Source organism: Bos javanicus, chromosome 4, assembly GCF_032452875.1.
Source record: "Bos javanicus breed banteng chromosome 4, ARS-OSU_banteng_1.0, whole genome shotgun sequence".
NCBI classification, from domain to species: Eukaryota; Metazoa; Chordata; class Mammalia; order Artiodactyla; family Bovidae; genus Bos; species Bos javanicus.
The window spans coordinates 116,472,584-116,486,446 of NC_083871.1; the positions used below are offsets into that span (position 1 = coordinate 116,472,584).

A 13,863-nucleotide genomic window follows, 5' to 3' on the forward strand; every position below is an offset into this window, starting at 1 on the left:
CCCAGGGATCCCATTGGAAGCATCATGTCTATGCTTCCAATGGAGAGGGCAGATCATAATCTGAAGTTATACCAAAAACAGAAGAGGTTTTCTAATGTCACCTAATAAACTTGGTTACTTAACCAAAGGGATTTCTGAGCTGTAAAAGTTACCACCTGGGTTTTTCTTGCTGCTCAGAGTATAATATGTGAGAAGGAGAGAGAAACTGAAGCAAGAATTAGTAAACCAAAAGAAAGCAGGAGACCCCTGAGACTAAAAAGATATAGTCAGACTTCTGGCTTTAGCCCCAACATGGAAAGAGCTTAGAAGTCACTGTGTCCATCCTCACAAGAGAAACCTGGATACACTGAAAAGTGATGATGCTTCTTGGACCCAGAAGATAACGGCGGTGCTAGGGCACAGGGCTTCCCGGGACTCTGCAGAGATGAGGAAATCCAGGGAGGTGGGGCTGAGATCTGCATCCCGAGAGCAGAAGCGCTGGAGACACAAACCCAGGGGACACTCAGAGCAAATCTGGGTGAATTTCTAGAGGCTGAGAGAGGAGCAGTGTGGGGCCAGGAAACTCCAAGTGGCCTCAGGGCGCCGCCCACTTGTGGATTTTACCTCCAGAAAAGAGCATCAGTGTCTGTAAGTTGTGTGACGTGCTCCCAGTTGCTCCAGGCAGTGGTGACAATGACACCTGCCCCCTGATGACCATCTACTGCCTTGCTAAGCCTCTTCTGAAGCTGAAGCTGCAATACTTTGGCCACCTGATGGGAAGAGCCGACTCACTGGAAAAGACCCTGATGCTGGGAAAGATTGAAGGCGGGAGGAGAAGGGGATGACAGAGGATGAGATGGTTGGATGGCATCACCTACTCAATGGACAAGAGTCTGAGCAAGCTCCGGGAGATAGAGGAGGATGGAGGAGCCTGGAGTGCTGCAGCCCAGGGGGTCGCAGAGTCAGACACGACTGAGCAACTGAAAAACAACAAGCTCCTTCTACACATTGATATTTTGGAACCAGTTTCTTTACTTGGAAAATAACACGCCACCACCTACCTCAGAGCTGTGGAATCAGTGGGAGAAATAATTTGTCCAAAGACATGCACCAGGGGAAGCAATGCCAAGATTCCAGACCGACATTACCCTCCACAACCAAACCGCATCCATGAGGTACTCAGACGCCCCAAGTGCACCTTCACGTTTGTAGAGCAGAAATGACGTCACGAGTCACTTTTTGAACTTTGTCAATGGGAAAAGCGACAGGACTTTGATAAGTGATAGCTTATCACTCAGAGAAGGCAATGGCACCCCACTCCAGTACTCTTGCCTGGAAAATCCCATGGACGGAGGAGCCTGGTGGGCTGCAGTCCATGGGGTCGCGAAGAGTCAGACACGACTGAGCGACTTCACTTTCAGTTTTCACTTTCATGCACTGGAGAAGGAAATGGCAACTCCAGTGTTCTTGCCTGGAGAATCCCAGGAACGGGGGAGCCTGATGGGCTGCCGTCTATGGGGTCGCACAGAGTTGGACACGACTTAAGTGACTTAGCAGTAGCAGCTTATCACTTATCGGTAAGTGATGACTTACTTCACAAAATGGAGATGATTCCTGTTTGGACTTGGGGCTATTAAAGAAAGGACAGCGAACATCATCAGGCTTCCCCGGTGGCGCAGACAGGAAAGAACCCGCCTGCCATGCTGGAGACCCAGGTTCCATCCCTGGGTCGAGAAGATCCCCTGGAGAAGGGAATGACAACCCTCTCCAGGATTCTTGCCTGGAGAATCCCATGGACAGAGGAACCTGGTGAAGTGGAGTCCATCTCGTCAGAAACAGTCCGATAGGACTGAAGCGACATAGCAGGCACGCAGTGAACATCACCCAACGCCTGAGACAGAAATCTCCTTTCTAGTCAAGGGTACCATGTGGAGATGGGCTTCTGGAAGCAACTCCCTGTACAGGCTGCTTCCCACAGGTGAAACCAATTCCTTCGCTTTCTGGAGAACACTAAGGCTGTGAGGTTGCAAGATTCAGGAAACCGAATTATGTGGCTGGATTTTCCACTAGAATATTCCACCCCCGCCTGGATACACCTAGACGAAACTTCACATTTGGCTAAATAATATGGCTGTATCCTAAAGGTCCACCGTTCAGACTTGGGATTCTAAAATGTTGCAATGCAGTCTTCATAGAGCAGTTGCTCTTTCCTGATATATATCTATTTTTTTTATTTCTCAAGGGTGGATTTTTCCACCTCTACTCGAATGCTGCCTAATTAGATCGCGACTTCCCGGGAGTCAAAAAAGAAAAAAAAAGAACAAGAAGAGAAGAAAATACAAAGAAAAGCCTTGGGGACCTGCAAATACTTGCGCTGCATTGAGAAGTGGATGCACTCTGCCGCCCTTCCCCCAAGCCCGCGCGGGTCACCGCAGACCCCCGCCCCGCGCAGCGCGTGTCCGGAGCCGTGGCTGTGGCAGACTCTGCCAGGGAGCCCGGTCCCGTCCCAGCTCCCCCTCCGCTTCCTCGCCTCCCCCGGGCAGAGGCGCCTGGCAGAGCCTCGCGTGCCACCTCCCGACCACCCCGGGAAGCTTTGGCGACTGCACCCGGGGCAGGAGCGGCAGGCGAGAGCGGGCGCCCGCCCTGCGAGTGGCCCGTCTCAGTAGCCCCCGCGCCGGCCGGGCGTGTGCGGGTGCGCACGGATTGCGGCTCCAGCCCGGGCGTAGGAGGGCGGGGAGGTGTGTGCTAAGGTCGGCGCAGGAGCCGCGCGCGGACACGTGCGCCACGCGCCTCGCAGTGGCGGCTCGGCTCTGGGGGCGCGTGGGGGCGCGTGGTTCTAGAGCTTCGGCGGCTCTCCGCTGCCAGTCTCTCCGGCCAGGGCCAGTCCTGCCTGCCTCCCCCCCCGCCCCACCCTTCCCCACGCACATACCTCCTCGCCTCTCCCAGGAGCTCCTTTAGGATCTGCTGGTGCTCAGGTCCGGACAGTCCTGGACTGCTTCCCGGAGAAGGCAGCCCCGGGCACAGCGCCCTCGGAGCCGCCGGCGCCGGCCCGGCTCCCTCTGGGATCCCAGCAGCTGCTTCTCCTTCTTCGGCTCCGGGTCTTGCAGTGCTCAGCCTCCCTGGGCGAGGGGTCCCTCGGAAACCTGCCGCGTAGGGGACGCCGCCCGGACACGGCTGGACTGCCAGGACCCACCTCGCCTCCGGGAGACGCGCCCCTCGCCACCCTCCAGGCGCCGAGGAACTTGGAGAGGTTCTAGAGCATCGGTTCCCAAGTTCCTCCGGACATGAATCAGACAGCGGGAGCCTCCAACAACGTCAGGTGTCCCCCGGGGGGGAAAAGCCACAAGGTAAGGGACCCACGACGGCGGGGCTGGCGCGGGACCTAGAGAGCAGGTGGTGGCTGCAGTTGGCGGGCGAGTGGACGCGCGCCGGTTTGCGGATTCCTAGCCGCCTACCCCTCCTCCGTCGGGGAGGGGGTCCTTGAGTCCAGTCGGTGGACGCAGAGTCGGGTGTTGGGAGGATGGACGGTGTTCAGTCGACCCCGGGCCGACGCCAGGCTCTGTTGGTTCCCTTGCTCCGGGCTGCCCGGGGCTCAGCCAGCCAGCTCGCTGGCAGAAGCCGCCGTTTCCCGGGATTACCGGGTTTTCGAGGAGCGGGAGAGGTCGGCAGGGGCGGGGAGGCAGGGCCCGTGACCCCTCGGCCCGAGCTTCCCCTTCAGGGCTTGGCCGGGGCGCACGCTCTGGTCGGTGTCAGAGACACGTGCTTAATTAACTTGAATGGGCCGCTGCGTGCCTGGGATGATTTCCAGGAAATGACTGATGTTCGGAGAAAAGAGGGCGGGTCCGGACCCGAGGAGCCATCAGAACCCCTCGAGTAACCCAGAGCCAGAGGGACATGCCCCGGGAAGCATCCCTTTCTGCGCCCACAGGAGCGGATACCCGCGGAGGTCTGGGTTCCGCCGCGGTCAGGTGCACCGCGCAGCCTTACCTGGCCATGGTCAGTGGTCCTCCTCTTCGCTGCCTTGCATGTCTGTCCTCTCGGGTTGTGTCGGTTTGCAGGGAAATTCCTTACTCGGGTTCCACAGGGAAGCTGTGCCGGCGTCTATGAATCAAATGTACTTTAAAAATATTTTGGAGTGTTGCTAAATTTTTTTTTTTTTAATGGAAAGAAGGCAAGGACTTTAGATCTTGGATTTGATGTGTACCCGGAATCTGTGCGCTGAGCTTTTGTCTTGTGTTTGCTCCACCTGTTTTTGCTTCTAAATTGTTCTATGCAGAGAGCAGCATGTGTGTTTATGAGCGTGTTAAGAGATGATTCCCACTAACATCTGTTTGTTGTGGCCTGGCCCTATGCGAAGTTGGTGGGAGTAATGATATTAGATTCATCTGGTGGATAAGGGGACTCCTGGTCTGTTGAGTTACATAAGATAAGGATTTAGGACTGAACACTTTTGTTTCAGTTAAGGGATAACCAGCATTTTCTACCCCATTTGGGCCTGGGTAAAACATATGAATCAGCAAGTCATATCTTGATCTCTGTCCTCATTAACTATGATTCAGGTAGTTACACTTTGCAATTTATTTAATATCCTTAGGAAATGCCTTTTTAATATGGGATAGCTGGTATTATAAGACATTTATTAAAAATAAGGAAGTTTCACTCATCAGTGACTATGTAGTAGAGACACTCAGAAAATCATTCAGTAATTTCTTTTTGAAAACATGCCTTCGGTTCCAATGGTAAAGTGGCTTCTTGGCAATACTGCGAGCTATTGACACCAACAAAACTTTGCGGGAAGTGTTCAAGCACACAGCAACAGTTTAGAAGGTACTAGAAAACCTTTAGTCATGAGTTAGGCATCTCCCTGTGCCTCCAGCAGGTGTCTAACAAATGCTTTGTCCATATTAATTCAATAAACAGTTATCATCAGTCATTTGTACAGTGGCAGACTCCAGCTAAGTTCCATGAACCCGAATATGAGTTTAGAGATCTTCACTGTCTAGAACACAGCTCTAGTCATAACCACTTTTCATGCTTTAGAGTCTTTGATGGTCCCCACTGCCTAACATGACATTATGATTCTCCATCTGCTGGGGAAAAGAAAAAAATTCCAGTCCTCTTCCTCCAAGAAGAATCCAGTTAGACTGTAGTTTGCCTCTGTCATTTTTAGATTGTATAATCGGTGGCTCGTCTTGAAGGTTGCAGCAGTGAAAGGCAGGGCTGGGATGGAGTATTGGTGAATGTTCTGGAGAGAATGAGGGGCACGTACAGAGCAGGGGTGACAGTCGACACTGGAAAGTACTGGACAGACTACATGAGACTCAATAGTTATAGTGAAACATCAAACATTAACATCAGTGTATTTAGTTGTAGGTTTGCAGTAAGTTTGTTTCTGTTTTCTGTGCTGTTGGGAGGGTTCATCCCGTCGACCTCTTGGGAGGAAGCGCCTCAAGCTCTCAGGAAGGCTTTTCTGGACTCGCCTGTGTGTTATCCATTTACTGATTACTGTCACAGTCATTTCTGCTTGGCAGTTTGTTCCTGTCTTCCTCTTTTAAGGGGTGGCTACTCAGCGGTTGAGTTTAGCCAGACTGAGATGTGTTATTTACCTCCAGGTTCCTTCTCAAATACTGAGCCCCCAGAACTGGGAAAATAAAGGTCCTTTTTGTAGCTTCCTTGCTCCTGACTGAGGGGGGGCGGTCATCAACATGTGCTAATAGCTGCTAAGGGCCACAGAGGGTGCCGATCCGACTGCCATCCCTGGTCTGGGCAGGAGCCAGTGGTCTTGAGGAGGGAGCTCTAGGAGTACCAGTCATCTGGGATGGGGCAAGGAAAATGTCCCCATGGGATGGCACTGTCTTACCCACCCCATGCTGGTCTGGTGCTGGGCACCATAAGCATATCCATCAAGCACCCGTCAAGCACCAGTCAACAGCTAGGGTTGTTCTAAATATTTGTGGGAGGGCTGACATTTGGGTGCAGCCCACAGACCCATAGAGCAGCCTACTTGGGGTGGTCCTGCAGGGGCGGGGCTCCGCATCCACGGGGGCGGGGCTCTGCATCCGTGGGGCGGGGTTTGGTGACTTCCGCCGGCTCTATTTGGATACTTTCTGGAAAGTCAGTAAGTGCCAGACTCGTTTGTTTTTTTATTTTTTTAAGATAAAAATGGTATACACTTTATGATACTAATTACCTAGAAATATACATGAAGAGAAAAGACAGTAAGGAACTCTACCTAACTGGTAACTGTGATCAGCTCAAAACCAGGAGATAAAGTGATTCTTACTCAATACTCATAATGTATTGTGCTTTTTTTTTTTTGAGTGCTTAATGAATATATTTTGCAGTAGTATTACAAAATTATGTGAACATGTAAAATGTTGGTTTTGAAAACGTATATACCACTGCAGCAGCCTTTCTGGCAGTAGGGACTGGCTTATTGGAAGACAGTTTTTCCATGTATGGGGGTGGGTGATGGTTTCAGCCTGATTCTCATGCATTGCATTTATTGTGCACTGTATCTCTATTATTATCACATCAGCACCGCATCACATCTTCAGGCATTAGCTCCCAGAGATTAGAGATGACTGTACCACTGTACAAGGGACTTATCAAACTCCAGTATAACCTTTATGGAAGGAAGAGCTGCAGCTTTATTATTTACACAAGATGTTTGCATTTCTTTTTCATTGTCTAAAGGATGCTAAAGTCTTCTGTGGTAAAAGGGGAGGTTACTGATAAGTCTTAGTATTGCAGAACGGACAACTTAAACTTTAACATGCAGTCACTCAACTGTATTCCAAAATTATTCTGCAATTTGTTGTTTTACATTTTTCCCCTTGTTTTAACTTCTCACAGCACTAATTACTGATCCTTTTCGTCACTGCTCTTTGAAACATAGGAGCAGTGGTACCTAGATGTGACTGCTCGATGCTGGGTGAGGATCTTCAGACCTGCAGGGCAGCCTCACATTCTGTTTTCTGACCTTCTCTCTGGAGTATTACATTTCCAATGTCATGCATATTTAAAGGAAAATAAATTTTATATTGAAAACATTTTATTGACATGAACTAGACACACTACTGTATCTAAAGCTCTAATCTTGATTGCTTTATGCTGGGCATTGCTATAATTGTTGAGGGAGGTTATCAAGAGGATGTGACTTCTGGTTCCACTGCAGTGGAACCCCCAGCCTGGCCCGCCCGCCCCCCCAATTCCCATAGTGGGAGCCATTCCAAAGATGCAGGCTTGAGAGAGTGAGGTGGTTTCGAGACCACCTGGCCTGAATGCCTGGACCCAGTAAGGCCTCTCTGTAAGTTTGAAGATGCTGGTGAGTGTGTAGAGATACTGCTGGTCTTCTGGTCACCCAAGCTCTAAGTCCCCTTCCTTATTAAAAGTGCCCCCTGCTGATCTGAAGTGACCTGCCTCTTTCTGAGGTCTCTCCCTGCCCTCCATGTGTGGGAGCAGATTTTAGGTTACACCCCCTAAAGCTGCTGAGAATCTGAACCAATAGTAATCCAAGCATGAAAAGTTTCTTTTTGATGAACTTAGCTTCTTCCTCCCCACCCATGTCTACCATCTACTCCTGGTGCTTCCTTCATGGCAAGACATGGATGGCAAAGATGCGGCCTGTGGGCTCAGTTCGGCTTGGGTCTTTGTCACCTTCCCTTTAGGGCGTTAAAAAAAAAAAAAAAGACTCAGCTGAAAGTATTTTAGTTCAATAAGAATGCATTTTGCTCAATAATGCTAGCTAGAGCCAACCTGAACTTTTACTTTGTCTTTAGTCTTAAAAATATTTTCTGCTGGTTATAGAGTTCTGAGTGGGTAAGATTTTGGTTTCTCTTCAGCACTTTAAAGGTGGCGTTAGCTGAATTCTGGTCCCATTTTTTTTTCTACTGAGACGTGGCTCGTCATTTGATTCACTGCTGTCTGCGTGTAAGGTGCCGTTTTTACGTCTGCCGTCAGGATTTTCTCTTTCTCTTGGGTTTTCAATGTTTGGGTGTCACGTGCCTGGGCATGATTCTCCTCCTGGGTGTCCTGCCACGGGGTCATAGGTCATCTTGAATATTTAAATTCACCACATTTGGGAATATTGCAGCCATTGTTTCTCAGGGTTTTTTTTTTTTTTTTTTTTTTCTGTCCTATTCTTAATTTGTTGGGATGGCAATTACACGTAGGTTAGACGCTTTATCTCATTCCGCAGATGCTCCTCTTTCCTCTCTTCTTCAGATACCATCGCTTCTTTGGCTCAGGCTTCACTCTCTGTGCGCTGTTCTCCATTTCACTGTCTGCATTTCCAGTGGTTTACTCCAGATGCTGGAGTCTCGACTCTAGAACCCCCACTTCGTTCTGGTGTCTTTTCATTTGTTGTGCGAGTCCCATTTTCCTTTAATCAATGAGCCTCATTGTAATCTCAGCTTTAAAATCCTTGCTCTCTAACATCTGGGTTGTCTGGGGACCGACTGGTGTTGCTTGTGCTTCTTTGCTGAGGATGGGCCACGTTTTCGTGTTTCTTTTTATATTGAGTCACTTTCAATTGTAGCTTGACCTTGTGAATGTTGGATGGAGATGGTGGATTCTCCCTGAAGTGGACACTTATGTGAACGGCAACTTACCTGTATTGTGCTCTATTATCTAGTTCAACTTGAATCCCCCTATATTCACATGGCTGGGTGGGGGGCAGCCAGCCATTTGGGCAGCAGTTTCGCACAGAATTTGAGACTCTCCCACTGGTTTTGCTAATTCTAGAATCCCTGCCCCACCCCCACCCCCCACTCCCGCCACTTTCTACCTGAAGCAGTTGCCGCAGAATTTGTTCCCTGCAAAATCTGCTCACTTTGGGTTGTTCTCCAGTGCCTTCAGATTGTGCTTGCTTTGCATTTTGACAGCTGTATGTATGAAGCTGGTTTGTCAGGACCTTAACTCACCTATTGTTGGGACTGGGACTCCCCATGTCTTTCCCATCAATAAATTCAGTGCCCTGATTTCCAAATCAGTGGTTTGGGGGACCTCACCTACTGGAAGCCCTAGAATCAGTGGAATCAAGTTTGTATAATAACGACTCACTAGACGTACTCCTAACTTTATTTTTTATAAATTTTTAGTACACAACTTAATGTTCCTCTGCATTTTGGGACCACATCCAGGAAACAAGGGTCAATGCCATTCCAGCCAATGTTGCTGTTCCCTCCTAATCTCCTCCTCCCCAAGACTGGTTAAATCTTTGTGAACTTCTCTTCTTGTTGAGTCTTGTTTTCTGTGTGTTTTTTTTTTTTTTTTAATTTCCTCTTCTGTCACCTTTTCCTCTTCTTCTTGCTTTACTTTTCCCAATGTATGCTCTCCAAAATTCACATTTTGACCAATCATATCCTGTTACATCTAAAGGTTCCTATTTGGTCCTTTTTTTCCCCCTTTCACACACATACATACAAAACAAAGCCCAATTTAATGATCTCCCCTCTCCAAGGTATAACACCTAGTTCTTCCCCCTCTTTCCTGCCCCTTCCTGCTTAGATCTGGGAGCTTCCCTTCACGAGGCATTTCACCCACTCTCCAAGCTTTTCCTCAGTCTACACTCTGGGGTTAAGGACCTCCGCCTCCTTTTCGCGGGTGAGAGGGTTCCCCGCCTGGATTTGAGGACGCAGCTGAATCCCCGGCTTCCTCCCTGTGTGCGGCCCCCCTAATGGTTACATCAGCCATGACTCACAAGCTGCTCTGGGCATCACAGACACACGCGAAGCTTGTGAATTGTGATTTATCGCTGTCATAACTTGGTTCACATCCTGTCTTTTCTCCTCCCTCACACATTCTACTTCGTGACCACCATCCCTGTGCTGGGACCGAGCATATCCCAGAGCTAGAATTCAGCTGAGACGGTGTCCTTCATGACTCCTGCTTCTCGGATCACTCCAGCTTGTCTTGTGGCTTGAATTTCAGGGCTTTCTACCTGTTCTGATCCCTGGGCCTCCCAGGACCTCAGCAGACAGCTTTGACTGAGTTCCCAGCTTCCCTGATGCTGACGGCTGACAATATCCATCATCCTCTGTGGGAGTGCCTGGTTCTTCCCATCAGAGGGAATCCTCTGAACTTTGTTTTATTTATGCATTTATTTTTCTATTGAAGCATAGTTGATTTAATGTGTAGTGTTAATTTTTAGACTACAACACAGTGATTCAGTTATACATACGTGTGCACATTCTTTTCCATATTCTGTTCCACTATGGTTTATCACAGGGTGTCTAATAGAGTTCGCTGTGCTCTACGGTAGGACCTCGTTGTTTATCCATTCTGTATGAACTAGTTTGCATCTGCTAAACCCGGACTCCCAATCCATCCCCCCCGACCCTCCTCCCCTTTGGCAGCTATTAGTCTCCTCTCTACATCTGCGAGTCTGTTTCACAGGTAAGTTCATTTGCTTCACATTTTAGATTCCACATGTAAGTGATGTCCTAGGGTATTTGTCTTCTTTCTGAGTTTGACTTGCCAATCATAGTTCTTTAATATTTATTTTTATTTATTTGATTGCACTGGGTCTTAGTTTCAGCAAGTGGGACCTAGCTCCCTGACCAGGGTTCAAACTTGGGTCCCCTGCATTGAGATCGCTAAGTGTTAGCCACAGGACCCAGAGAAGTCCCACCAACCATAGTTCTGCATGCTAAACAAGTGGCTTCCTTTTTTGGTTGGTAATTACTGAAAGAAATAGGAAAGAAAACCCATATAAATAAAAAGAAAATGTAAATTCCTTTTACTACCCAGAATCTAAATCATGCTGGAGAATTTTAGAAAGTTTAATGGGATGCATAAAACATAAATTGCTGTAATGACTTCCAGGATATTAGTGAAAATCTATTTATGTTATTTTGGTTATACATTTTATTGATTTTTAAAATTTTAATTGTCCTCGTTTTCTCAGTAAAATGCATAAAACAAATATAAGCTCATGCATAAGTTAAATTTCCAGGAATAGAGGGCCATAAATGAGAAGTAATTGTTTTTCTGGTCTAAATCTAGCATGTTGCATTGTTCAAATTATTTAAGTCAAAAGCTGGACCTCGAGTGCAGTGTTTCAATAATCTCACATCTTGTATCTTGTAGACCCCAAATCTGATGTTGTTTTTGACTAAGGGCCTAGAAATCTGTGTTCAGTCAACAGAGATGGAGGAAAGTTATCTAACACGTTGCTCATTCCCTCCCCATATTCTTAGGGCCTTAGAAAGTCTGCATTACCTTCATGACACACGGTTATAATGCTGTCTCAGTATCTGCACTGTCCTTTTTAAATTTTTAAAAAATTTAATTAAAACAACTTTAACTGAAGTCTTGTTGATTTACAATGTTGTTAATTTCAGGTGCACAGAAAGTGATTTAGTTACACAGACTCTTTCATTACAGGTTTTTACCAGAGATTAGATGTAGTTCCCTGTGCTGTTCAGTAGGTCCTGTTGCCTATCTATTTTATGAGTTGTAGTGTGTCAGTTCAGTTCAGTCGCTCAGTTGAGTCCAACTCTCTGCGACCCCATGAATCACAGCACGCCAGGCCTCCCTGTCCATCACCAACTCCCAGAGTCCACCCAAACCCATGTCCATCCAACCATCTCATCCTCTGTTGTCCCCTTCTCCTCCTGCCCTCAATCTTTCCCAGCATCAGGGTCTTTTCAAATGAGTCAGCTCTTCACATCAGGTGGCCAAAGTATTGGAGTTTCGGCTTCAACATCAGTCCTTCCAATGAACACCCAGGACTGATTTCCTTTAGGATGGACTGGTTGGATCTCCTTGCAGTCCAAGGGACTCTCAAGAGTCTTCTCCAACACCACAGTTCAAAAACATCAATTCTTTGGTGCTCAGCTTTCTTTATAGTCCAACTCTCACATCCATACATGACCACTGGAAAAACCATAGTGTGTATATATACATATATATATATATATATATATAAACTGTGTATATGTAGATATATAAAATATATAAAGTGTGTACTCTGAATCCCAAACTTCTTTTTTTAAAACAAAATATTCAAATGCAATACTAAGAGGGCATTAGATATTTAGAGATTACTAGATGCTTCACTTTCATGCATTGGAGAAGGAAATGGCAACCCACTCCAGTGTTCTTGCCTGGAGAATCCCAGGGACGGGGAGCCTGCTGGGCTGCCATCTATGGGGTCGCACAGAGTTGGACACGACTGAAGCGACTTAGCAGCAGCAGCAGATGATTAAAATGATATCTGAATGTGATATCATTTTGTGATAGAAAATGAAGATGCAAGGGACCTTTCTTAAAGTCATCTCAAACGTAAGAGCTCAGATATGGAAAAACTCCTTTGGTGAAGGATTACTTACTGCAAAAGCGTGGAAATAAGGGGAAAGGAGGAAGCCTGGACCTCACAGTTGGTTGAGCTGTGCCTTCTGTGTGGACTGAGTCACAGGGAAGTGACTGAAGCTCCCTGGGCCTCTTTTTTTAATGTAAAAACAGGACATACACTAGGTCTCTGAGCCCCACCAAGCTCTTCACTGCGAATATCCCATCCCCAGAAAGAGCCAGCAGCGAGGTGGTTTGCTGTTATTAAGGCATTCCCAGCTGCAGAAGTCAAAGGCAATTCTGTAATAAAGTATATTCAGTGGAAACTCTAAACCAACAGGAGTCCTTCACAGTTTAGTGTAAAAGCAAACACATACTGTGAATATCTGACATAAAACTGAGGCCAGAATGGGAAGGTACTAAATGAATCGAAGACACAACCAACAATTTGAGTTGCCTTCCTCCCTCCTTCCGCTTTTCCAATTTTTTTCCTGAATGTTAGCTTATTTCACCTTCATAACAGCCACTAAGGTAGATACATGAATTTTTATTTCTTCCTTTTTTTTTTAACTGAGGAAATGGAGTTCCATGATTATATGCAAATCATTTGTGGCCCCAGGGGTGGTAAAATGAAGAAAATGTATTCAAAAATGTATTCAAACTGAAAACACATAAATAATAACTAGTACTGGATTTGTTTACTTGGTAGCTTCAACCTCTGTTTCTTTCACCCTTAAGTCTCCCTGTTCCTTTATTTATATATATTGTGGGCATTGGATTCCTTACCTATGATACTTAGAAGAAGAAGAAAAAACTGCTGCTACTTTTATTAATGAGATAGGATCTTCACAGGTGAGACAGGAAACAACAGAGTACAATACCAGGGGGTGTTAAAAACGAGTAAGGCTGCCCTGTGGGATTGCAGTTGGTCAGAGCAGAGAGTGGTCAGTGGAGTTTACGGGGCGAGGCAGAGACATTGCTGACTGTCCTTTCCATGCGGCCTGCAGTCTTAGAAGGAGCACACAGGCTTGAGGCTCCATGCAACAGGCTTGCCCGCTTTCCAGATAGATAACTGTAATCTTTGGCAACTCAGGGACCTGTAGAGTTATTATGGAACATTGTCTGTATTGGCTCCTGGTGCTTTTTGTATGTGACCTGTGAGAATAGATTCCGGTTCTTTCCAGTAGAGGAATTGTGCTTAATTTCCTCTGTGTAATAGTCAGGAGCCTGAGAAATCATCAAAAGGGACCTGATATGAAAATATATATATATATAAAAACAATACGCAGTGGGTAAAATCTCCCACGCCGCATCCACACTTTTGGGGGTGCCACAACATTTCTTTCTTAATTCACTTGTCAGCTGCCAGCTGGACATGTGTGTAACAGAGATGCTATTCATTGCTTCCTGGGCCGTTTATGGTCAGTGAGAGTAGATACCTGCCCACAGCTTCTGCTTTCCTGTTTAAAACAGAGGACTCAGCCTTCTCCTGAACACAGCTGTTTAGACTGGGTCTGACCACGTCCTCCCACAGAGGAAATCGGCAGGGTGAACTGAGCCAATCAAACCCTCTCTTGGCAATTTTGAAGT

At 47.0% G+C, this 13,863-nt stretch overlaps 1 protein-coding gene across 1 annotated transcript in view; it reads left to right on the forward strand.

The window, feature by feature from the left end:
* The first annotated feature begins 3,114 nt into the window (after positions 1-3,114).
* DPP6 (dipeptidyl peptidase like 6) overlaps positions 3,115-13,863 on the forward strand; it is a 1,068,014-nt gene continuing 1,057,265 nt past the window's right edge. Inside the window, exon 1 of the mRNA XM_061415284.1 lies at positions 3,115-3,326. Coding sequence (XP_061271268.1) covers positions 3,264-3,326 — 63 coding nt within the window. The 5' untranslated portion in view covers positions 3,115-3,263. The remainder of the gene's footprint in view (positions 3,327-13,863) is intronic.